Source organism: Ursus arctos, unplaced genomic scaffold (assembly GCF_023065955.2).
Source record: "Ursus arctos isolate Adak ecotype North America unplaced genomic scaffold, UrsArc2.0 scaffold_10, whole genome shotgun sequence".
NCBI lineage: Eukaryota > Metazoa > Chordata > Mammalia > Carnivora > Ursidae > Ursus > Ursus arctos.
The window spans coordinates 61,114,115-61,141,020 of NW_026622764.1; the positions used below are offsets into that span (position 1 = coordinate 61,114,115).

At 39.9% G+C, this 26,906-nt stretch overlaps 1 protein-coding gene across 1 annotated transcript; it reads left to right on the forward strand.

Moving 5' to 3' along the window:
- The first annotated feature begins 61 nt into the window (after nt 1–61).
- Nucleotides 62–26,086, forward strand: PROSER1 (proline and serine rich 1). The gene is made up of 13 exons (XM_026493173.4): nt 62–599; nt 3,274–3,339; nt 5,639–5,707; nt 7,704–7,798; nt 8,861–8,954; nt 10,845–10,955; nt 12,477–12,560; nt 13,930–14,008; nt 14,618–14,713; nt 18,324–18,368; nt 21,725–23,510; nt 23,971–24,121; nt 24,724–26,086. Exons 1-13 carry the CDS (start codon nt 555–557, stop codon nt 24,844–24,846), a joined length of 2,844 nt encoding a protein of 947 aa, XP_026348958.2. The 5' UTR covers nt 62–554; the 3' UTR covers nt 24,847–26,086.
- Nucleotides 26,087–26,906: the final 820 nt, after the last annotated feature.

Here is a 26,906-nt window from a genome sequence, read left to right on the forward strand (position 1 = left end):
GGCCGCGGCTGCCCGGGCTGCGGAACCCAGGACCCAGCGCAACTGCTGGGGTTGAGCGCAAGTCGGGCCATGCGTCCAGGTTCGCGGCGGTGAGGGGCGGCGGCTGGCGGCCGAGGCGCTGGTGCGGGCCGAGAGGCCGGTGCCTCCTTCCTCGCCGCGCGCGGCAGCCCGGGTGCAGGTGCTTCTCACCTCCCACACGGGAGAGCGGCTTCACGACCTTACCCGGTGGCGCCTGGCCATCAGCTGCAGGAGATCGAAGCTCAGCCCCGGCTGCCAAACCCTGGATTTCTCTGCAGGACTCAGAGAGCACCGGGCTCTTCCCCGAGGTGTCCTGAAGCTTTGTGTGAAGCAGCTGAGGAAGCCCGACGGTTTTTGCTTTTAATAAAAAGTTTTTATAAGTGTGCATTTTTAGAAATTTTTGCAGAGTTTGAAGCACTCTCTACCTCTTCGCATCCTCCTCAGCTGTAAACATTTCTACTATTGGAACGGACCAGGGATGAACGTTTTGTAATTGAAAGTGTAACTGTTAAAACCACGTTGAGACAGTAGTCAAGATGGACAAAAAGTCCTTTGAAACGGTGTTGGATGAAATTAGAAAGGTAATTTCACGTAATTCCTTAAACCAGTCTATGAGCTATGAATTCTCTTAGTTCTCTTTGAGGGACTGCGTGCAGATTGTGCAAAATACGGGTTTTAGGATTGCAAAATTGATTGGAATTTTAACGTACAGTGTGGGAGCTTGTGGCTTGATACGTTTCACTATACAAATAGAAACTAAGTTATGTTAATGCTAAACTTGACTATCAGTGCAGTATTGTGGAAATTATATTCAAAGAGTTCTCATTCCCAAGCCGGCTCTACAAATCTTTAAAATCTGTACTTATGGAGAAGTGATTTAAAATATTTCTGAAATGATCACCTCATCTTTCAGTAACCTAAAGACTGAAAACTGGAGGTAATACGTATAAAATTTCTTTAATGGTAGTTAAAAATCTGAAGATAGACTGTGTGCCGCCTGGAGGGAGAAAATTAATGTCCAAAAGGCCTTACTTAGGTTTAAAGCCATATTTTTAGGAGTGGGCTTCAATAACTTGAATTTCAGAACTTTTTCTTCATGCTTTCCAAATTTTTGCTTCATTTCGAGGCCATTGTATGTAACCTACCTTCCAGGATGACCAGATGGTCATCCTGGAATGTGGCCTTGAGCCTAACAAATACTTAAAGCACAAAAGAAAGAAGTTTACCTGATTAGAACTGGAGGGACTTTCTGTACCATTCTTATGCTAATACAGGGTGCTTTGCTTAGAATTTCAGGGTGATTATCTTGCCATTTCCAAACCTGTAAGACCCTTAACTGACCGGAAGGGTTTGTTACTTTATGCTTCAGCTTATGACATTATTAATAAAATTGCCTTTGGGGGCCCCTGGGTGACTCAGTTGGTTAAGCATCTGTCTTCAGCTCGGGTTATGATCCCAGGGTCCTGGGATCTGGTCCCGGGATGAGTCCTGCGTCCGGTTCCCTGCTCAGCAGGAAGTCTGGTTCTCCCTCTGTGCTTCCCCGCTGCTGTGATCTCTCTCTCACTCTATTTCTCTCTCAAATAAATAAAATCTTAAAAAAACTTTAAAAAAATTGCCTGCCATTTTTCTGCCTTGTCTATAAAGCAAAATGTTCTTCATCCTTCATAAGACTTTTTTTTTTCAAATTCATATATTAGGTTAAACTTACATATTTGACGATATTGAATGTTCTTTTTGAACAAAATTCTGCTTTTGCAAGTCCAATTTGTTCAATTAAGATTTTGAATAAAATGGCAGTTTGCCAACTATATGTTTAAAATTTGTGACAATTTGTTCATGAGCTGATATTTAACTGCTGTTTGTGAGGAAATAATTTGTGTGTCCAAATAGACCAGTAGATTTCTACTTTGGGAAGCTGGATGCTATTTGTATACGCTGTCCCTTCTTGTTGTGAAAAGATCACATAGTAAATACCAGTGAGGAATGTAGGATATTTTCCAGACATGAAAATCATACATGAGATAGCAACTTACGTTCTTACTTAAGTCCTTATTTGTGGTCTGCAGGCAAAATATGTCTTTTGCTGTCTATGCCAGATAATGAGATACATCAGCATTGTCTTAGCCTATTAAAATGGAATTAAAATGTAGGCATATCTAAGTGAGAATTATTGTTTTTTTTTTTTAAATTGCTCTCAGACTTTGTAAATGTAAGTTGGTTTAAACCAGGTAATCACTTCCTGAGGTTACGTCTCAACAGTACATTCTCTAGAGTACATTATCCAGAATGCCATTCTCTCCCACTCACCTCCCTTTTCAGTGGAAATTAAACTACCGGGCAACCTGGATGTTTCTTTCTGTTAACTGGTCATGATATTTTCTCCTAGCAAAGTGATGTATATGCCAAGTACAGATATTGTTTTGTGGTAAAAGAAAGGGATCAGTTGATTTTTAGTATTAGTAGGTAACCAAATTATGGTTGTTTCCATCTCTAAACTCTGCAAACAGTTGCAAGGAGAGCGTATGTGATTTCAGCTCGATCTAGGTAGTGCTGGGTCAAGGCCGCTGTACTTCTCTCTGAACTTCCATTGATAGGAGCCATGGAAGGAAAGGAACCACAATTTCCTGAGTACTACTATTGCTTTGTCTACTATTGACTCTTTTAATCTTCACCATAACTCCAGTTGGGTAGTGAATGGTGTTCCCCTTTTATGGGTAAAGAGGTTCTCAGGATAGTTAAAATGCCTTTCAGAGGCCACACTGCAGGCACACAGATGGAATTGAGGGCCCTCTTTGGCTCCTTGGGTTCTTATATTCCAGTGGAAATACTTGTCATTCACGTTTCTCTATTAGCACATACCAGCCGCTCAGTAATTGATGGATGAGTAATGCCTGATATAAGTAGTCTTAAAAATGACAATTTGGTGGAAATTGGGATGTTCTGAAACTCTAATTACATTTATAGGAATTATATTTGGGATTTCTGGTAACATCAGATCTTGTCTATTACATTTCTGTTCCTTTTCCTTGTAGGAGTGAGTAGGGAGGCCTGGAGGTTTTCCTGCTATCTCAGTGTTACTCTTACAGCATGGAACCTGGAAAGGTAGAATGTCATGTCACCATAGTGACTTTAGCTGCCTCCGTGTGCTGGGGCTGAAGAAGGTCTGCCATGTTTGAGTTGTTTAGGTAGTTTTGATAATTAGCATATTACTGTTTTACTTACATATATTAATGCTGTTTTTCTGTGTTTTTTTAGGCTGTTCTGACAGAGTACAAATTAAAAGCAATTGAATATGTGCATGGATATTTCTCTAGTGAACAGGTATTTGTTTTATTTGTTTAAGCAAAAGTCTTTTTTACTCTGATGTTCTGGTTAAAGTCTATTTACCTGCTGGTCAGTTTCGGAGCTTTTACTTTGTTGCTGTATTTATTCAGAAATGTTAGAAGCTTTCGATATTGATAGAAAACTTCGCAGAATTTATAGTTCGCGTATTTTATAAACATAGCTACTTTCACTGCAGTATCATATGTTAACATGATTTTAAAATGCAGTGTCCATGGGGCGCCTGGGTGGCTCAGCGGTTAAGCGTCTGCCTTCGGCTCAGGGCGTGATCCCGGCGTTATGGGATGGAGCCCCACATCAGGCTCCTCCACTATGAGCCTGCTTCTTCCTCTCCCACTCCCCCTGCTTGTGTTCCCTCTCTAGCTGGCTGTCTCTATCCTGTAGAATAAATAAATAAAATCTTTAAAAAAAAAAATGCAGTGTCCAAGAAAAGCATATCTATCATTCTGGGCACAATATCATAAACTTATAAACTTCTAATAGTAAATGTACCCAAATTTGTACAGAATTTATGTCAGTAATAACAAAATTCACTACACGTTAAAAAGAAAACTGGAACAAATGGTGAATTATGGTTCTTATATGAAGCTGCTATGTAAAATTTTTAGCCAAGAAAATATATTGTCTAATAAGTAGTTTCTGTCACTACCAGAAGAGTAGTGTTTTAAAGTTTAGTGAAAACTCACCCAGCTTCAGGGGGAGTTTGCTAATTGAAAACATACATACAACATACAGACCAGATTTTTGAGGAATACTTAGAAAATATTCGATAGAGAAATAGGGCAGAAAGAGAAGTGTGCATCTGGAGAAGAGGTCTGGGAAAGGGTGGGAATGTGGAGAGGATGGACAATGGATGAATCTGTAGGTGAAGTTACTAAATGCTCCAACTTTTCATCTGTTTCTCAAGACTTTTAAAGCTTTAACTTTGAATAACTTTAAACCTGTAGAAGTTCTGACTGCTAAATCCTTAAAAGCTGCTTTATCATTTGCATGTCTTGCTGCCTGTTTAATGAGTGTTCTTCAGCTGTCCCATTACTTTTCAGAACCACTGTATGCTTAATTTAAATGTTTTGAAAAGATTTATAATGTCTCATAGATAATAACTTTTCTTTCCTTATTTTGAGTGTGTGTAGGTGTGAAATTTTGTAGAAAATTTCCCTTAGTGGTTATTCCACCTCGCTAAAGTCATTAAAAACTTTAAAAAACTAAAAGCTACCTTCTAAGTATAACCTGCTAAGTCTACTTACTGTATTGAAGGTTTTTCTTCCTATATCAGACATACGATAGTAACTTTTTTTGGTTGGTAAAGTGGCGGGTAGCGTTTAACTATAAGGAAAACCATTATTCCCATGAAAGTGAGGAAAGTACACATAATACCCATTTGTAATTTATGCATCACTTTATAAGGAGTAAAAACTGTTCTTACTCTTCATATATTACTCCAGTCTCTAGCATTAATTTTGCTTTGTTGGATATTTGAAACCATAACACATTTTCAGGAAGTTACAGTGAAGAAATTCATTAACCCAGATTTCATTACCCTCTCTTCTTTGAGTCATTCCTTTTTTCTTTTCGGAGTTCCCTCAGAGGCAGTGAACAGGAGGGAGGGGGCATGCAGGGACTTCACTGTTGTGACCTTGATGCCCTCCTCACCTCTTAATAGTGATCCCACAGGATCTCCCTCATTCATTTGAAGTTTGCTGGTGGTGGTGGGAGAGCCTGGCTAACTGTGCTCTCAAAATGACCTTCCTGTATAGAAGCTGCTGGAGTAAGTCATGGTGATTCTTACATTTTTAGGGAGGAGGGCTGTAGTGTAAATATGAGTACTATGCCCTTCAGACTCAGGGAAAAGAGCAGGAGATAGGGGACCTACACTAAGATAACACCACTGAACACCCTTTTGTGATTGATTACAAATGTCATTTTGCTAAATTTTTGAAGTTTTCCATTTGTAATATAGCTTTATATTTCTAATCTGACATTTTATCTCCATCTAACACTTTTTTGATCTTCCTTTCCTTTAGGTGATTTGTTTTTCCTGTACTTTATACTTTCCATTTATTTCTATACCAGTGCTGCCCCAGACTCTGCGATGATGGAAACGTTCTCTTTCTGCACTATCCATTGTGGTAGCTACCTACTTCTTATAGCTATTGAGCATTTAAACTGTGCTTTGTGCCAGTAAGAAACTGAGTAGTAGTTCAAACTACTGAAACAAATCTTGTAGAAATGTTTGCAAACACATTTCATTAGAGCCAAAGTAATTCTTTGCTTGCAGGTGGTTGATTTACTGAGATACTTTTCCTGGGCTGAGCCTCAGTTAAAGGCAATGAAAGCATTACAGCATGTGAGTAACTTATTTTTCTTTAGAATGTAGAATTTAAGTATTTTGAATTCTTCTCTTGTTTTCTACAATTGATGTCAGGTTGTAATTTGTTTGCATTGAAAAACTGATCCTAAATTTTATTATACTTTGAATAATCAAATAATTACTAAAAAATTAAGAGTTCCCAAGCTGACTTTAAATTGTATGTACCGTACTATTAAATCGTACACCATAGATTCCTAATTGGCAGATTGGAAGAGAAAATATTTATGGGGCAAGCAAAGTATAGAATTTGAGTTCTGAAGTGTTTTTGTGCACCTCCTTCTATTTTTTGATATCTCTGTCCTCTTGTATTTAGTCTTAGAACAATAGTCAAATGAGTTTATGTTAACATTCTTCAGCACTGTCAAATGAGCTTTCAGCAATGATAGAAATGTTTTATATCTCTGCTATCCAATATTGTAACCACTAGCTACACCATAGCTTTTGAGCATTTAAATGTGTCTAGTCTGCCTGTGGAACTGTTGTTATTAATTTTATTTAATTTTAATTTAAACAGGTACATGTGCCTAGAGGCTACTATACAGACAGTACAGCTCTAGAGATTAAATTAACAGAGGCGTTTAAGTCAAACACTATATGGCTAGGTAGGAAGATTTTCCTTGGGTTATCAGGGATGGATAGCTTTAAGGAAATCTGCAGATCCTTAACTTTCTCAACTAATTTGCCAAAGAAAAGTGGCTGGATTTGTTAGTTCCTCTCCTCTTTAGCAATTAGTTTTTTTCGACTCTACAAAAAAAAAAAAAAGTTATCTTACCCATCCACCCATCACCTGAGGGTGAAAATCTTTTCCCAAAGACCAAAGAGACCATGTAATAATCTGCGAGGGAGAGCAAAGCGCAGACCTCCTGTAAGAAATACTCATGGGGACCTCTCCTTATTTTATCAAGACACCAAACTCATGCCAAAGCTCTAAGGCCTGCTTGCTTGTCTACCTCCTTTAGGTTTATAATTCAGAGGTGAGAGGACTAGCATGGGCACAACTTATAAGTCAACCTTTGCTGACAAACTAAGTCTGATTTGGTGGTTTTCACACTGAAGACTAGCCTTGACAGTTAGGTCATACAGTAGACATTTTCATAAGTGAGAAAAGGAGTAGTTCCAAAGTTTTTACAAATATATAGTCAACTGAATATAAATCAGTTTTTTGTAAATATTTAAACTTGTGGTACAGCTTTTAGATGTCAGTTTAAAAATTTGCAAAGGGGTGTATAGGTTTACCAATTTCTTTTGGTGCTACCTGAATAAAATTGTCTGAACAGCATTGCCCCAAGTTTTAGGAATCTATAGGGTATTGATTCTAAATGATCTTCTTGCACTGATTTTGCTTTTGAATTTCTTCCACTGTTAACATAAATCTATAAATTGGCAGAAGCTTATCTTCAAAAGCAAAAGTACCCTAGCCAAACTATGTAACATTGCACACGATCTTCGAGTGTCACTGTGAATGTTAATATAAGACTCTTAAAGTTCTACAGTAAAGAATCCTGTTTAACCCATTTTTTTCCCTACCTGAGGTGACCGTAGTACCGTTTTTTAGTAACACTATTCAGCACGACGGACCTCACTTTAGGCAGCCCTGATGGCAGAATGCTTAGCACTCTGAGGAATGTAATTTTTTCTAACTTCTTGACCAATATGTCTCCTGTATTTGTAAATACTCTCTTTTTTAGAACCTTTCTGAGGAAAGTAGTACATGTAAATATTTTTCTTCTATAAATAAGTGCATTGAGAGACATGGATAAAAAAAAATCACATTGGGGAACCTATATCTTCCACTGAAATAGTTACATTGAAAAAGTCTAATTCACATGGTTGTTAGGCCTTACTTTTGAATAAGCGGTTTCACCACAAATACTTAAATATTAAGAACATTTAACTGTGTTTCTCCCAAAATGGCAATCCCTGGCATAAAAATTTCTCATGTTGAAAATAAAATTATTTTTTATATTAATAGAAAATGGTGGCTGTTCACCCAGCAGAAGTGGTCAATATACTCAATTGTTTCACCTTTAGTAAAGACAAGCTAGTTGCTCTTGAACTATTAGCTTCGTAAGTATTTCTTTTTCTTTTCACTTTATTGGAGAAAATTTGGAAGACTTTTTAAATGTCTTTTAACTCCGTGTGTATTAATGTCTTAGAATTATATTAGTAAATGGAACTCTAATAAAATCTCTGGAAGGGTAGACTGATTTGTTTTATATCTAAATATCTAGGGGCACCTGGTTGGTTGGGGATCCAGCTCTTGATTTCAGCTCAGGTCATGATCTCAGGGTTGTGAGATCAGGCCCTGCCTGGGGCTCCACTCTGGGTGTAGAGCCTGCTTAAAGATTTTCTCTCTCCCTCTCCCCCTGCCCCTTCCTTCCCCACCCCACCCCCCACTTACACATGCTCTCTCTGAAGGAAAAATAAATAAATACCTAGTGTACTTATTAGACACGGTTATAACTTAAAAATAACAAGGCATATTCAGATTATGTATTTGGCTTCATTTCAGTGACTTCCATTGCCTTCCAATTCTGAGTAGTTTGAAAGGCTCATTGAGAAAGCCATAGATTTTATAGTTAGGTTCTGATCTATGAAAACACTAAGCAGAGCATTTAATAAATGATAATAATGAAAGTAAGCTCAAAGAGAAAAAGCCTGCTCTTCTGCATGATGGAAGAGTCTGTGAATTGCTTTTTATTTAGAGCACATGCATTTTTAAGTCCCTTATATGTTTATAGATGTCTACAAAAATAAAAAATTAAAGCATAAGGTAAAACTTCATTTTTAGATCAACCATTATTTTTATGCATTTCGCACATGGGTTTTTTTCTATTGCCATAGATTTCTACCACTCATTGAGAGGGTGTATTTTCAAGAATCTCAAAATAGTGATTTTTATTCATAGAATTACTTCATTACTTTTAGGTAACCAGATGAACCTCAGTTCAGTTATATTTTATCATTTTTATAAAAATGTTGTTTACATTCACCAATTAAAACTAAATCACTTTTCTCCGTATGTTATTTGGGGGAAAGGTTACTCAGGTATAGTTGTTTGGTAAGGGTTGGCATTGGTATGTATGTCCAGGTTCTTAAATGAAAAGCTAAATTCTCTTTCCTTGGTAGAAACATTGTTGATGCACAGAATTCTCGTCCCATTGAAGATTTATTCAGGATAAATATGTCTGAGAAGAAACGGTGCAAGAGAGTACTTGAACAGGTAATTTTCTCAAGATTGCCGTATAAATAGAACATTGGGTTTTTCTGAATGTTGATGAAGGAAGCAAAGTGCCATCTTATTCCTGTGTTAACTGTGACGAATAACCGGACGGCTCTCGTGCGATGGGTCAAGATGCCATCCCTGCGGTCCGTGGAGGACAGGAGCTGGGTAAAGGGAGTTCTGAGGGATGAGGAGATGAGAGTGACACGCTAGTTGGCTCCTCGGATTCAGCCTCAGTGGGTGTTTATTCTTGGTCCCTTGGCAGCGTTGCCATGGCTCCAAGCTTTTGCCTTTAATCCTATGTATTTAGGAACGTGACCTTTTAAATTTGTTTTGTCATCAGTCTTACATTAATCAAATTTATAAGAGATGGATAATAAAGCAGAATTCCAGTTTATTAATTTAAAATCTCTAAGAATGGGAGTAGTATTTACCTAAACGTGCTTGTCTTGAGTTGTCATTTAGGGTAGTTACTTGTTAGTATTGTGATGGCTGGAAACGGAATTAATGATCAGAAACGTGCTTGAGGAAGATGTGTACTGCTCTCCTGGGGCCTTACAGCCCAAGCACATTTAGTCCTTGCACCCTCTGCTAAGCTCGGGTAGCAGAGAGCTTGGCTTACTCATGAGCTTTATTGTAGCAGAAGCAAGATCTGAGCCCGCATTTACTTTAATAAGTTCTCCATTGGTTTTCTTGACTAAATTCTTTAAGGCACCGTGCATTTACTGCTGTTTTCTTCCTAAAAAGCATTCTGATCATGTCAGAAATAACGTGGTCCTGAGTATTTTCCTTCTCAGAAATAATGTGGTCCTGAGTATTCGGTGGAATAGGCTGTCTGGTCAGTGTTACTTCATACAGCTTTTCTGGAAGGTAAACTTAGAGTCTTAAAATGTTCATGCCTTTTGACTCCAAAAATTCCATTTCTAGGAATTTCTTCTAAAGAAAGATATGTAAGGATATTTACTCTGGTGCTATTCATAATGACCAAAAATTGAGATAATTTTAGGGTTAGGTGTTTAGTAGGTGACTGGATTATATGGCTAATTACGTGTGTTGTGAATGAATTTATAAAAACCAGTATATCACTATAATAAAATATGTGATATCCTACGTACTTGTAAAATATAGCTTTATATAGCCTCATATCCCTATAGCATAATATAGATTCTGTTGGAATATATTGGAATATATGTAGTGTTTTTCATTCATTTAATATTTATTGAGTATGAACTCAGTATTTTTTAGTGTACCATTGTAGAAGCTGAGAATGCAATAATAAATAAGCTAGTACATCCCTCAACATGTCTCATAATTATGTAACGTGATGTTGAATACAGTATACCTAAGTAATTCTTGCTTTTTCAACAGTACAGCTCTTTGGATACCCAGTGTCCCATGTTATTTGTTTGTGTTTTCTCTACTGAGTTCTAAATTTTTTCAGAGCAGAGTCCATGTCTCCTTCATCAGTTGCTCTCCTTGTCTTGCCTGTAACACGAGTGTGATGTTTGTACAGTTGGACAACATTATTTCTTGGTTCGGAGAAACGGGACATACTAAATAGTAAATGAGCTTGTTTGCACACGATTTGCAAAATCTGCCGTGGAGATATCTTTGTATAGGAATCTATTAGTTGTGGCTAATACAAAACTAAAAACATTATGTTACCACTTTAATAATTCCATTTAAATAAAGTGATTTTACTTATGAATTTTGGTCATGTTCACTACTGTAAGTGCTGATGAATGCATGAACATTAATGTAATGCTGGTCTTAATTCATACTTTTAACAGGGCCTCCAGATACCCAGAATACTTAACCTATGAGTTTATTTGATTTTTTTATTTATTTATTATTATTTTTTTTTTACCACCCTCTTGTTTTTTGTTACAGGCTTTCAAGGGGGGCTGCAAAGCTCCTCATGCTATGATATCTTCTTGTGGCACGATCCCAGGAAATCCATATCCCAAAGGAAAACCTAGTCGCATAAATGGAATTTTCCCAGTAAGCATATGTTTGTGCCTATGAGAAACTTCTTGTGGCTAACTATGAAATTTAGCATAGTTACGATATTTAAAGAAAATGCCAGTTGATGATGCTTCTGCCAAGGAAAGGAATTTTATTAGGTCAGCAGCTTAATGCATGGTTTCACCACTGATTGAAAGTTCATGTATAAACTACATTAAAGTATTTGTGTAAAACGTACAGAAGAACAAGATAAACAGAAAAAAGGATGATTTTGTTTTGTTTATCCAAGTATTTTAGAAGCACTGCTTTGTACTTAGTAAAGGAGCATTTCTCAAATTCTCAGCGTTCCTCAATCAGTTTCACAGTTGAGTATGTTTGAGAAATCGTGTGCAGTGTTTCCTTCTTGGGCAGTCACATTGCATGATAAAGGCTCTGAGAAGTCCTATAGGAAAGAAACCTGTTTTTATACCATCCAGTGTTCCTCAGACGTCTTTGTAAAATAATCTTTGCAAAGAGTGCTATATTTTTATTGCAGTGTAACAAGTAGCCCTAAAATTCAGTGGATTAAAACTAAACATTATCTTATACAGTTTCTATGAATCTGGAACTTGGGAGTGGCTTAGGTTGGTTTTGGCTTAGGGTTTCTCATGAGATTGCAGTCATCCGGGGACTTGAGGAGAGCTTGAGACTATGCTCCCAAGGGGGCTCAGGTACATGCCAGGCACGTTCGTGTTGGTGGTTGGCAAGGGGTCTTTGTTCCTCACCATAAGGCTCTGCCCATAGTGCTGCTTGAATACCTCACGACATGGCAGCTGACTTCCACCAGAGCAAATAATCCAGAAGGCAAGGGCAAGCTGTGTTGTCTCTTGTGACTTAGTCTTAGAAGTCAAATGCTATCATTTCTGGAATATCCTATTTATTACGCAGGTCAGTCCTGTTCATTCTGGAAGGGGACTTCACAAGGGCATGTAGGAGGTGAGGACTGGGGGCCATCTTGGAAGTTGGCTTCCCTGCTAGTATGTACTATTTAGGCACATGCTCTTAGGAGAACACATTGTAGTAGTCTGTCAGCTTATTCCGATCTGTTAATAGCAGTCTTATTCTTGTATAATATAAACTACCTCACTTAATGCTTAGAGAGAATATCATTTTTTGTCATATCTTTTTAACTGTATTACAGGTACTCTTTATGATTCTTTGACCATTATACATACTGGAGCATTGGAAGTCTGTTTCTGGTCGTTCCTGTTGTATAGGGGAAAAAATTAAAATCTACATTATCTTGCTTTTCTGTCATCCCCATGTGTGTGGTGTACTCGTTTCTGAGTGCCTCTGTACATGTGAGGGTTCACTGGCAGAGGAAGGTTGAGGACCTTAGCAGGGTCTTACAGCCAAGACAGGACTGGATCTGGAATCCAGGTCCTTAAACTCTTACCAAGTTAAGTCCTTTTGTTCAGTGTAATACAGTGAGGGTTTGGTTTGGTTTGGTTTCTCTTTTGGGTTTGTTTTTTTAAATCTCAATTATCTTTCTTTTTATTTTTTTATTTATTTAAATAGGGAACCCCCTTGAAAAAAGATGGTGAAGAATGTACTAATGAAGGCAAAGGAATAGCTGCACGGATTCTTGGACCGTCCAAACCGGTATGTTTAGAGAATAAATGATGAAACAGGCCTTAACTTGTACATGTTGTTTTCTGTCTGTTCACAGCATCAGTTCCGTTTTTGTATTGCGAAATTCAAAGTATACTAGAAACTCGAGGAAAGTGAATGGTCCAGGGAACTATAGCGTAGTTAGTTAACAGTGTTTAATGCCCTTCTGAGGTTTCATGTTTTATTTTAAAGTGAGACCAGTCCAATTGTTTTGTTTTATTTTTTCCTCATCCCTGTTCAGCTGTTCCCTTGGAGGTATGGAGTATGGACAGTTCGCTTTAAGGTTGTGGTTGGGCCAAATTAGTATTAATTAGTAATGAATCAAGAGTAGAGCCAGGAGGTTGAGAGTATTTTGAAGAGAGGGATCGTAATGATTGGTTAGGATATAAACTGAACCCAAGACGGCCCTGTAGATTGAAGGATTGTTGGAGCTGAAGTGGGAGAGGCCTTTACACAGCCGTCTTGCAGGCCCTGCTTGTTTGCCTGACAGGAATTCCGGTGACAGCTGTTCACAGCAGAACACTCACAGATCCTAGTCTTTGCACAAGACTAGTGCATCTTACAGGCCGCCATTTATGAGAGCTAGAGAGAATCTAGGTCCGTTACTGCCACCGGATCCCCTCTGCCTCAGGGGCAGGAGTGCCGGCTCCCCGGAGCAGGGTCTCTCTCTCACTCACTGGAGTTAGAAGTACAGCGTCTGGCTTAGCTTCGGATACCTCTGGTTCTCTAGAGACCAATTCTTGGGATGCTTTTGTTACTTATATAGTTCTATCAACTACAAAATAAAAGGTTTGTGGATTGCAAAGGTAAAAAGACTAAAATACTGAATTCATAGTCCCAGTCTACATTCTACTCGAGTTGTCAGAGTGCTGAATGCTAAAGATTATAAGACTTTGTTCTTCCAAGGAGAAAAGAGGGTAAGAATGGTAAGATGATCTCTGATAAATTTCGGAGGATGTTGGAAGTTCTTGGGTAGCCAAGGTTCCTAAACCTAGCGGATTTCTTGTGTTACAGAAGAGGAGATAGAAATTCTTAGATTGACTTCGGCTGGGTCAGAGAGGAGTTTGCTGTTTAGGGTAAGGTCTGATGCTTCATTAGAGATGATTTAATGCTGAAATAAAAAATAAAGCCCTCCGCAGCAGTCTTTGACAGGATCTGCCTTTGGAATTTATAGGAACCACATTTATTAAAGCAAAGAAATTTCCCTCACTTGTGCCATGTATTGGGCCAGTAGCATTTGATGTGCTGGAGCATTTTTAGCCTGTTATGACTTAATATTTCAAAAGACAACTTGTATTTTGTTTGCAGAGAGACCGCTGACTTAGTTTTCTTCCAACCGCTCTATTTCCCCCTCATCTAGCCTCCTTCAACGTACAATCCACATAAGCCTGTTCCTTATCCTATACCTCCGTGCCGGCCACACGCAACCATTGCACCAAGTAAGGAGTTCGTTCGTGTTCTACTTTTTTTCTTTTTGCTCTTTATTAAGTTGAAGGTAAATGTTGGTTTCTGTACTTGGGAAAATTGGAGCACTTGGGAAATATACTCTGCTGCATTTAGTTCTGCCCATGGTGGGCTCACAGTATCTTGGTCTGCACAGCAGGGCAGCAGATAGAGTTGAGTTTAGGGTATTTGCCTTCTGATAAATTCATTATAGATTTTTTTTAATCATTGTTATGGGTTTTCGCTTTGGTAAATCATGAATCCCATTTCAGTAGTTGGTGTTCAGAGGTATTCTCAAGACATCTAAGTTAAAAAGGTCAACTGTATGTGTTGGACAGAAAAGGCCGGTAACTGCAGTATGGCAGGATCTCCCAGCCCTGCCGTTTAGTGAGCTTATGTCTGGAATGAGCATGCGGTGGGAAATCAGAATCTCCAGCTGTTTCATTCCATCCCAGCTTTGTCCTTAACACTAGACCTAAACCTCCAGTGTAAAATGCAACTCTATCAAATTAGCAGTTTTAAAAATTAGATAGCTGTGTTAATATAGTTTAAACTCCTGGCCACAGAATGATACTAAATTTTTTTTTCCTATAATTTTATTTTAGGTGCTTACAACAATGCAGGTCTGGTACCATTAGCCAACGTCATAGCTCCGGGTGTACCCCCTCCACCTCCATATACTCCTAATCCAGTAGGAACAGGTAAAAGCATGTTATTACAGGATGCTAACAGTAAAAGCTTACACACAGATGTGCACTTGGGAGGGACAGCTGTTTGACATGGTGTGTCCTAGTGGGGGAACGAGCTCGAGAGCCCAATGATGGATCTGAGTGTGCTGTACAGGCTCCACTAGAGTGGCCTTGGCCCACCTGTGTGGACATGAGCAGGTTGTAGACGGAGGCACCATTTCTCATGAGCAAGAAGCTCCGACAGACTATGGAAGAGTACAGTTGATGAGTATTAGCATTAGGGCACGTTACTCCTACTGTGGGGAGGAAAGGCCTATAAGAAGGTGCTCAGAGGGGCTTAAGCTTTCCCCTGCACTGTTCAGTTCAGCAGTTTCCTTTGGGTCTATTGGGAACATGGGATTTAGCTTACATTTTCATTTGTCTTTTACAAAAATTTAATTTTTGTTTCAATTAGGTATTGTTTATTTGACTCTTCTGAATTGTAGGTCTTGCCTAGGAAACCCTTCCCCATCCCGGCAGCATGAAAATGTCATGTGTATCTTCTGGTTACTTTTACGGGGATTCTTTTTTAATGTATAGTTTTTAATCCATTCACCATCTATTTCTAGATATGTGTAGGGTAGGGATAAAACTTAATTTTTTTTTCTGCCCTTCCCAGAGACTCAGAGTTACTTGATACAGCATTTATTAACAAATCCTTTTTTGCTAGCCAGAGGGGTTCTGTTGTTCGCAGCTGGGTACTCCGATGAGAGTTGCTAAACAGTTTTCCCCAAAATTATCGTTTTATTTTTTAACCTTATGGTACCTTTAAGCCCTTATAGAGTTTTACATTTTGCATAGACAAAGAGAGGCTATGAAAGAAAAGTTGGAACTGTTTTGTTAACCCTAGGGAGTCCAGGTAACCTGGGTCTTGTAAGGCTCTTACTGTGTCTGGTATTTATTTTTTATATGCGGTGAAATAGAGGTTCATCTTAATTTTTTTCCAGATGGTAGTCTGTCATGCCAGCACCATTTATTAACTAATCTGTTTTCCCCACTGATCTAAAAGGCTGCATTTGTCTTAAGTTTTCATATACACACATGGTTCTAATTCTGGGTTCTTTATTCTTTTGCAATCTAGTTATTTCATGTTATGATGATATATTGATTTGACTAGCAGATTTATAGTGTGTTCTGATATCTAGTGAGGCTAGCTTTTTCTCTTACTGTAGTTTGTTTTCCTTACTATATTTGGATTTTTTTTTCCATCTGAACTTTAGGATTATTTTACGTAGTTAAAAACAGTTGAATTTATATGTGCATGTGTTTTTCTTTATGTGGGTTCTTTGCCTTAGGATTATCTCTAGGGACTTTAGAGGTATTTTTTATCAAAATTATAAATGGAATATTTCACGTCTAGGTGCTTGTTACTAATTACTTATTCTACTTTTTTTTCTTGAAGTTTCTTAAGTTTTCTAGGTATTAAAAAAAAGTCAGCTAAGTTACACTTTACTGTATTTCTTTTTTGCCTAGCCTATTGTCCTAACCTTTCTGTTTTCATTTTATAGAAGTACTTTTGCTTTTATCATTACTTTCAATTTTTATTTTAGGGTTGTATTTATTTGGTGGGTTAGTTGATTTATAGATTATATATAGCTGGATTCTGAGTTTTAAACCAGGGGTGGGAGGAGACTTAATAAGAATTTTCAGTCATCATAAAAATGCATATTTGTTCTTAGTCCTTCCATTTTCTTTTTGTATTCATTATTATTCTCTTATCCCATTTTTTCATTTTCTTTACTTTTGTTTACTTGTATTCGTCAAATTGTTTTATTTTTAACAACTCTTCTTTCCTTGTTCCACCCCAATTTAGAAATGTTATCTTTAATATTGCCAAGAATTGCCTTCATATCCTTTTTTTTCTTTACCATCATATTTTTCATGGTTGTCGATACACGAAAACTAAAAAAAGCTGCTCCATACTCCACTGACTTCTTTTTCATTGATTTGTCATGTTTTGTCGGAATACCATACACGTTTTCTTCTGCACCTCTGAACTTCTGGCTTCTTACTCTTTCCTTTGTTCTTTGATACCCTGTCCTAATGTGCTCATTCTGCTTTTCTTTTAGTAGAAAATTTCTCTAAGTAGTTTTTTTTAAAGGGCACATAAACAGAGTTGTAGATGAGAATCCCAATTCCAGTTAATTTTCTTTTTTTAATAGAACCTCTTGGTCTTTTCCTATAAGCGTACAAAGAAAAATTCCTTATCTTTAGAGTTAAGAAATGTCTTTAATCCTGGAGTTTGGCTATTTCACCAGGATGTCCAGGTGTGGGTGTTAGCATTAATCTTTCACAAAACTCTGTAAGCTCTTTGGATATGAAAACTCAAGTCTTCAAAGCTTAGGAAAATTTTGTTTTTATTATTCTGTCAGTTATTCCTTTTTATCTGGTCTTTTTTCTGCCTCTGGAACTCTTACTTTGCACTATATTTGCCTTCTAAGTCTCTTACCTGTTCATGTATGGTATCCTCTATTTTTTTTTTGTATTTTTGCCATTTTAAATGTGATTTTGTTGTTGTTGTTTTTTATTTCCAGCTCAGTAATTTAGCTTTCATAGTGTTATCTCTAATCTTTACCATTCTTTGCATTTATTAATTTGGAGTCAGGTTTTTATATCTAAAGTCTTCATCTTCTCTGTATTTCTTGCATATTATGTGTATATGTGTTCTTAATTTGCACTACAGGTTTTTAAACTTTTTCTTTCATTGAATCTTTGTTGATAGACACCGTGTGTTCTGGTTGTTTATTTGCACCAAGTTCCTTAGACAAGCTATGGTCTGTTTTTGCTCACCATGTCAGGCCTTGTAGGTTCTTTGGTGTCAGCGTCACAGGCTTCAAGCCAGCCTCCACTGGAGTGGTTCTCAGCAGCTCCTAGCACAGGGTCTTTTCTAGAAATGACGGCAACATTTCTTTCTGTTTGCTTGGGTCATCGCATGGCCTGCGAGATTGGTCCCTCAGGTGGCCATGGATTCTGCGCTCAGCATCCGCCTCCAACCTCCAAGTCGCTCTGCTGTTGAAGGGACTGTCAGTTTAACCAGTAACGGTGCTCCTTCTCTGCATTCCAGCTGTACGCTACACTTTGTCCTAGGTGGCACACTCCTTTCCAGACAGTGTTCCTAAGTAGATCTGTAAAATAACAATGCTTATTTAAAACCTGGTAAGTTGTAGCTTAGTTGGTTGAGCAACCAACTCTTGATTTTGGCTCAGGTCATAATCTCATGGTTTATAGGATGGAGCTCCACCTAAGGCCAGCATCTGCTTCCTTCTTCTCCCTCTTCTTCTGCCCCTTCCCCACCTTGCACGCTGTCTCTCTAAAATAAATAAAACCTTTAAAAAAATAAAATAAAACATGGTAAGTTAAAGAGAAGAGGGTGTGGGGATCAGTTGCTCATAATGCTGTCAGTCCTCATATAGTTACTACTATTATCTTTGTTTCCTTTCTCTTTCCATGGGCGTACACTGTTTTTCCTAACATAGCATGCATACATATCCTGAGTTTTTCTTTTTTTTGACGCCCATCTTAGTTTATTATGGTGATGATTAATTTGAATAAAACCTGAAATGAAACTTTTATTTTCATATAGAAAATGAAGACCTTTCCAATCAGCCAAAACCTACACAGAATCAAAGTAAGTATCAGCTTCACTCCAGATACAGCTAAAGTTTGTCCTGGTTGTCCGCTCTGTTATTCACTGAGAACAATTTGAATTGCGTGTATTTGGAATCTATCTATGCTTTGGGGAAAGTTCCTAGTTAAAGAATTTAATCAGTGCTTGCTAAAAGTGGCTTGATAGTGGTTCATTATGTACACACAGAATGAAATGCACATAGTAACTGGAGGCAAATTAACCATGTGCCTTTGTGTCTTATATGAAAAACTTGCAATATAATCCGAGTGCTATGTGGCATTACATCCACATTCACTTCACATTATGTGATATTAGAAGCCTCATTTTTGTTTTGATACAAACACATAAGGTGATAAAATCCTTTTTCCTAATATATAGTATTAACTACTGGGGTTAGCATACCTTAATGTAGAAAAAAAAATACGGGGTGCCAAAGCAGAAAGGGGAATTGTAAAAGGAGGATGGGGGGGCGCCTAGGTGGCTCAGTCGGTAAAGCATCCGACTTTCCATTTCAGCTCAGGGCTTGATATTAGGGTCCTGAGTTCAAGACCCGCATTGGGGTCCATCTGGACATGGGGCCTACTTAGAAAAAGAAAGAAAGAGAGGGAGAGAGAAGAGAAAGGAAAAAAGAAAAGAAAAAGGAAGATGAAAGGTGGCGTCCAGGATGCCTGCAGATGGCAGCAGTGCTGCAGCATTTTATTTTTCTTCTTGTTGAGGAGCTTTGTGATCAGGAAGGAGATGCGTGCTTCCGAGAGACGAAACCCAGGCTCAGTTCTTGTGTAGCAGAGTAGCACATCATCATAGTGCGTGCTTAGGCGTCTCGGTGCGAATTCTATTCCCTGAGCAGGGTGCCTGAACAGTGCTTTTGTGCTGGTGGTTTCTGGAGGAGGTAGTATAATGGGCTGGAAAAAACACTGAGATGTCAGGACATCATTTTCTTACCCTGCCTAGCTTTGTGACCATGTCATTTAACTTCTATGAAAAGGAGGTTGAGGAAGCTTATGCTTTTATAAAGCTCAGCTTCTTTAGTCCGTTTCTGAAGGGAGTAACAGATTAAGTGTTGTAAGAACCGTTGTGGGGAACAGCATACTTTGTTTTCCTATGCTGTTATGTTAGCTTGATTAAGATTTTATTGTCCTTTTGAACCCCATCAAGAAACAAAAAGATAAACTAGTATAGTGGTTAAGGATATAGGTCCGTTAGACCAGGGTTCAAATTTTGGTTCCATCACTTAATAACTGCATGACCTTTTTAAAAATTATTGTGATAAGATCTCACTTAATGAGATCTACCCTCTTAAATTTTTAAGTACACAATATAGAATTGGTAACTATAGATACAGTGTCATACAGCAGATCTCTGGAACTTGCGTAACTGAAACTTTATTCCCTGTGAACACCACTGAACAGCTGCATGATCTTCTAACGAGTTTCTTTAACCACACCAGGCCACAGATTGCCCATCTGGAAAACGGGGTTGTTCGTACTTATCTCAGAGGGTTACGTGGGGACAAATGAAATGATAGGCATAAAGTACTTAGCACAGCATCTGACAGATAATGTTTTATGGTTAACCAAATTACATGGCAGGAAAGTCGTATTTATCATGGTACGTTTTGGGGTTTTTTTCGATTCGTTGTTGTTTTGTTGCATTTTAACTGCAGGCACTGGGTATGGTTAACAGTGCGTGGCTTTTGCTCTATTATATAAGAAGATCTTCAACAGAGGCTGCTGTAAAGAATGCATTGGGACAGTTTGGTCTGACCTTGTGATCTGTCATTCACCACATGGTCCTCAGCATGTAGTTACATGAGAGAGTGAATTCTCAAATATTTCCCAACCAGTGTTGACTAAATAAAATTTTAGTACATTATTTACAAACACAAAACTAGGTATATATTCCTTGTGCTTCTAGTTCTTGTTAAACAATGCAAACAAAAGTACAAATCCATTTTCATATGTTCTCTAAATTTAAAATATCTGGTCTTATTTTCTTGAAACTAAATTACTGTAAATGACATAAATATTGTCAGACTTCAGGCCTTTTGAGTTTGAAGTTCATGTATTTCTATATTACTGTTTGCCGATTCTGCCATCTTTCTTTTCTTCCATAAAATTTGTTCAGCCCAGTATAGCACCTTTTGGCCATCTCTTAGTACAGATAGATGATGTATATGCTGTTTTCTTCCATTCTTTTCCTGTGGTCCCTTCCCCGCCATGATTAACATTATGCATTGCTTCATTGACCGTGTCAGCTTCCTTATGCAAAAGTCTTTATTATGCATAAGTTTAGAAACTTAAGTCTTCGCCATGAAAATAACTTCCAGTTGATTATCACAGCGAAAGGAACATTCTCTGTTTACAAGTGAAACACACTTTGATAGGAGTGCGGCAGCAGATGATAGTTGTCATTATGACTTTAGCTACCTAAGTCATGCTTTCCATTTGACACCAACAAGATCATCAGAGACTAACATTGTCACTAAATTGATTCAGACAGGAAACACAAGTTATCCCCCCAAATACTTACAGTAATTATTCATAGAGTTTATGAGAATAAAAATACTGTAGCACATTGTAGCGGAATTCTTGAGAATAAGTCCTTGGATGGTTTTGGTAGCTATAGTTGAGGTCATGGTGATATATCCAGTGTGGCAAACACTCATTAAACACACAGGTGCCATGCACAGTGCTAAGTGCTCAGGCTCTAAAGAGGAATTAGACGTGGCTTTTGCCCCTGAGGGAGCTCCTGGGACAAGACAAGTAGCATTAGAGGTTGAGATTGTGTAGAGGAGGCAGTATGAGAAAATGCTTGGGGGAAAAAGCTATAAGATGATAAACTGGAATATCAAGTTCAACTCACAGAATGGCCATAATATTGGGGAAATAGGCATGAATCTTGGGAGGTCTGCTGTGACCTAAAAGGAAAGTGATGTCCTGAAAGCTCTGAAGAGAGAAAGCTCTTAAAACGACTTGTTTTATTACTCTGCAGAAGTGGTTTGAGAGAATGAAAGCTAAAGTCAGTGCACCAACACTAATGACAAAATAAATTTTTAATTTTTAAAAAGTGGGAAAATACGAAGGAAAGTTTATTTGCTAACTTCTCGAGGCTTCCTCACTGTGCATTGGAGGGCTCTTCTGAGTGGAGTCTAGAAGAAAGCCGGCTCTACCTGAGGCTCCGTAGAGAACATCAGGGTCATGGAATCTATCAACGTGTATACCCTAGTAGCCTGTTGTACCTGTTGCTGATTTTCTTCATGTTTATCAGATGTTACAAAAATGTTGACTTATTTCTTTTCGGTTAAAATTTGACATTTCAGCATGGTGATACTCTTGCCTCTTTCTTCCCCCCCATAGCATTTTCTACCCCAGCAAGTCAACTCTTCTCTCCTCATGGTTCCAATCCTTCAACACCTGCTGCGACTCCCGTCCCTACTGCATCCCCGGTCAAGGCAGTAAACCATCCATCGGCATCAGTAACTGCTACCGTTTCCGGGCTGAACATGGCGAATACTGTGCTTCCGGTGTTCCCGGGGCAGGTCTCCTCGGCCATTCATACGCCTCAGCCGTCAACGCCAAATCCAACGGTTATCAGAACCCCTTCCTTGCCTGCGGCACCTGTTACTTCTGTCCACAGTACAACATCAGCACCTGTCCCGTCGGTTTTTTCTGGCCTGGTTCCCCTGCCAGGTCCTTCCGCTCCTCCTGCCCCAGCCCCTCAGGCTTCATCCACACCTCGAGCCACTCCTGCTTCCAATGAAACATTTGCTTCGACTTCTGCCCCTTTCACTGGCCTCCCCTTTTCTGCCACCTCTACTGCTGCTTCTACCAACAATGCCAATTCTGCGTCACTGTCGTCCGTGTTTGCAGGTCTGCCCTTGCCCTTAACGCCGACATCCCAAGGCGTGTCCAACCCGGCTCCCTCTGTCATTGCCGCGGGCTCAGCTCCCAGTGTGGCCTGTCCACTCGGTGTAAATAATCCCCTTCTGTCTGCTTTAAAAGGCTTTCTGACATCAAATGATACCAATTTAATCAACTCGTCTGCTCTGTCCTCTGCCGTTACCAGCGGGCTGGCTTCACTCTCCTCTCTCACTAACCAGAACTCCGATTCGCCGGCTGCAGGCTCGAACAAGTGCTACGCCCCCTCGGCGCTCCCCGCGCCGCCCAGGGCTTCCACCCCCGGGCTGGCCATGTTCCCGAGCCTGCCCTCCACCGTGGCGAGCTCCGCCTCCACCCCGTGCACCCTGCCCGCGCCTTCTCCGCTGGGCACGCCGACGTCGTGTGCCGCTTCGGTGCCGGTCAGCTGCGGCTCCGCCGCCGCGCTCTTGCAGGGCCCCCACGCGAGTAACTCAGAGCTGCACATCGCGCCCGCCCCCGCTGTCACGACCATCCCTGTCATGATCAAAACCGAGCCCACCAGCCCCACGCCGTCCGCCTTCAAGGGCCCCGCTCATTCCATGACTCCCTCTCATGGCACGTTAGGTCTGTCAGGGACGTTGGGCCGTGCGTACCCGTCAACATCGGTGCCCATCAGCTTATCGACCTGCCTTAATCCTGCGCTGTCGGGGCTCTCCAGCCTGACGACCCCCCTGAACGTGTCGAACCCGCTTTCCTCCATCTCCCTGCCGCCGCACGCCTCCTCCGCTCCCATCACTCCGGTGTTCACCGCGCTTCCTCCTTTTACTTCTTTGACCAATAATTTCCCGTTAACTGGCAACCCGCCTCTTAACCCGTCAGTGTCTCTTCCAGGGTCCTTACTAGTCACCTCGTCTGCCGCTGTCACGTCCGCGCCCGCCCCCGCCCCGAGTTCCACCGCGGCCGTTCTCTCAGGGCTCTCTGCCTCGGCGCCGGCCTCGGCGGCGCCTTTCCCCCTCAACCTGTCCACTGCCGTGCCCTCCCTCTTCTCCGTCACGCAGGGGCCCCTGCCGGCTTCAAACCCCCCCTACCCCGGCTTCTCCGGCGCCAACGCCCCCAGCGTCGCCCCCGCCCTGCCCTCGTTCCCGGGGCTGCAGGCGCCGTCCACGGTGGCGGCGGTCACGCCGCTGCCCGTCGCGGCCACGACCCCGTCGCCGGCTCCCGTCCTCCCGGGATTCGCTTCAGCGTTCAGCTCCAATTTCAACTCTGCTCTCGTTGCACAAGCCGGGTATGTGGATGCTTCGGAGCTAGGATATGGTCATTCTTGACCTACCTTGTCGTCATGGTCTTCATTTTTAAGCCTTTCGAATGGCTTATCTGATCGTTGGGTGGTGCTAAATTATAATTTTCTGGGCTGAAACTTCAATACCCCAAAAACACATACAGCTCTTCAGCCATGTTGAGTATATATACTACTACTATCTGCTCAGATTATCTTAGTAGTTGGTAATTTATCTTTGTTATAAAACAGCAGAAAGTATTACAGGCAAAACGTAGACTTATTAAATTCAGAATGGTATACTTTATAACAGAAAGTCAATTTTATCTTAGTGAGTGGCTGACTTTTATGGTTCCTTCCAACGGGGGAGTTTAAAGTTTCTTTTATATCTCAAGGTAGTTTTTGACAAATATAGCAGCAATAGGTTTTGTTTTACCTGCATTTTGACCTGTTTTATCTATTGTTCTAGCTTGTCATCTGGCCTTCAAGCTGCAGGCAGTTCTGTTTTTCCAGGCCTTCTGTCCCTCCCAGGCATCCCAGGGTTCTCCCAGAACCCTTCACAGTCCTCCTTGCAAGAATTACAGCACAACGCAGCTGCACAGTCGGCCTTGTTACAGCAGGTAAGCAGGCAGGGTCGGGCAGAAATTAAATGGTAACATACTTGTGTGGCTTCTGTCCTGATAACCCTGTAATGCCAATGATGAGACCCCAACATTGGCAAAAATTCTTCTCTTAGAAGGATGTCTGGAGATGTTAGGATTAATCTCCCCAAATCTGCAAATTATTCTTGTCTTCCTTCGGAAGGATAACAAAAGCGGTGGCATATATTCGTCTATATGAATTGTTTTTCCCGCTTATAGTCTTTCAAATCTTAGTTTGGAGATTTTACAGATGAAATCCTTATACAGGACAGTTATATTTGAGCTGTTTTGTTTATAATTTAAGCTAAAATGGACATTAAAGCCTGTTTTCTCTAGAAAACCTATTGATCTTTTTTGAAAGAATATTAAATATTTTAATGGCATTTCTCTTGACCTCCACCAGCTGAAGAGTTTTGAATGTTTCTTAAACATTTCAGGAGACTAATAAGCAGCCTCATCCTGCCCCAACGTTTTCCTTCTTTCCTCTTCTAAATATATGTGTAGTGTGGTGTAGGCTAAAGCAAGGACCAGCCTAATTGAATTTGGCTCTCCGCTAACCTGCACGTTCTTCTGTCTGCCAGGTCCACTCAGCTTCGGCTCTGGAAAGCTATTCAGCTCAGCCGGATGGGTTTCCTAGTTACCCTTCAACACCAGGAACGCCGTTTTCTTTGCAACCAGGCTTGTCCCAAAGTGGGTGGCAGTGAATAGGTTTTAATTTGTATTCTCCTTCGGAGCAACGTCAGAAATGCCTAAGGACTGCAGGGAACAATCTGACTAATGTGAAGTTGGCGAAGTCAGAAAACGAGAATGAGGGTAATCCTGGGGAAATTAGGATGAGAGTTTAAAACGTGGCGATTACCTTTTTTAATGGTTTTAAGTATGAACACTCCCCCATGTAAATAAGCTGATAATGAATTGTACGGAGAATAGTATTAAAAAGGTGTTTGGGGACTTTCCACCTCCCACCCTATGAAATGTGGAGTCGTGTATGTGGTCTGTGTAGGAAGAGTACTGAAGACGAGGTTGAACTCTTTATAGCCGAATACAGCCTTAAATCTGCTTGTGCAGCGTCCACTGACAAAAGTCATAGTTGTGCCCCAGACTTCTGGGTTGCATTTGGCCCTGGGGGCATGACTGCCCTTGGTATGCGCGAGTGGTTCCTACTAGCGGCCTGGGCGCTCAGTACTCCGTATGTGTCCACAGAAGGGAACTTGAGACCCACGGTTATTTCTAATTTCTGACATTTATGCTCATACATACACTGCTGAATTTAACTTAATATATTTCAGGTAAGTGAAAATGGTGCTTAATACAGTCTTTAGAATGACTTTCAGGTGTTTTCGACTAAAAATATATCCAGAACCACTTTCTTACAGAAATGCAAGTAAGGCTTGTGATAATTTGCCTTCAAAACTCATTTCTTAATCTCAGCAGTATCCAAATGAGTGAGGAACATTTGACTGACCCTTGGGCCGCCTCTATTACTCACTGTACTCTGGAAGCTCTTGGCGAATGTTTACAATCATGGGATGGCGTATTTCTATTTGTACTTAAAGTCCAACGCTTCACTGAAAGAATGACGTGACAACAAACAGAGAAGACTCGCTCCGTTACTAACCATGCAGTGTGTACTCTACTTAAGGATCTGTGGTAGTGTGTGACATGATCGCATGTCATTAATTAAGTCTGAGAACTGCCACATTGGGGGGCGGGGAGTAGGGAGACTGATTTTCAATCCTGTGATTAAAAGTGTAAACTACAGAATCTACTACAGTACATTTCAGCCTCTAGAAGTTTTACTTTTATAAAGACGGTGTCTGGAAAAGGTTGCTAATGTATTTTCCTTCAACACGGGGAACAAACTTTTTAAGTATATTAATAAATATTCCTGTATGGTTAGTTTTTAACGGTTTTTTAAAATAAACTTTATGGATATGACAAATACCTTACAAGTCTTTTATTAAGTGCTTTGATAGGCTTTTCTGGTTTTCATATATGCTGACACATAGAACAGTTTTGTCCAAATTCAGTCAAAACTCAATGGCTCATTCCTTTATATAATACCTTATGTGAAAGTTATAACCAACACTTGAAACAGACTATTTATGCCTTTTATTATCTGCAAACACAGAATGTTACTGCAGAGTTAATCAGATGCCAGCTGCTGGAAATTGTCATTTGTTCTTTTTTAAGTCTACGCTTATAAAATCTTTTAAAGATTATGTTGTCTATATATGTTAACCGTGCACTCAAGAAAACTGAGTAATCTTTCTCTAGTGACACTGCAACAAAGTTTAGTTTTACTGTCCTGTGAGTCCCTGTCATCATAGCAAATGAACTATGTCCTGTCCATCTTTTAGATGTGTTCCTGGCATCTGGTGTGTATCAGGCACCTAAAGGTTCATATGAACATGAAGAGAACATTTTTGGAGCACTTGGAATAATTACTGCGGACTGGTTTTGTGTATCTGATAACCCTACGAGATAAGTACTAGCAACTTAATTAACCAGATAAAGTCAAGATGTAAGTCCCACAATATAGTAAGTGGTACACTTGAACCAAGCCTTTAATACCAGTACCAAGCTACCTGTACTACCGAGTGCTTTGAAAATATGCAAGAGAGAACGTGAGTACCTTTCTGCCTGAGGGAGTCCCGAAAGTCTTCTCGGTCTTAGGATGAGTAAGAAATAACATCCTTTATAGAAGCACAAAGTATGACAGAGCAGCACAGCAATATAATCCCGTAACGGGGTGGGGTTTGAG

Excerpts from the sequence above, each read along its gene's own strand:
- PROSER1 (XM_026493173.4), top strand. The coding sequence starts at position 555 with ATGGACAAAAAGTCCTTTGAAACGGTGTTGGATGAAATTAGAAAG. Across the intron at positions 18,369-21,724 it reads AAAACCTACACAGAATCAAA|CATTTTCTACCCCAGCAAGT; the intron begins GTAAGTATCAGC and ends TCCCCCCCATAG. Across the intron at positions 24,122-24,723 it reads AGTCGGCCTTGTTACAGCAG|GTCCACTCAGCTTCGGCTCT; the intron begins GTAAGCAGGCAG and ends TCTGTCTGCCAG.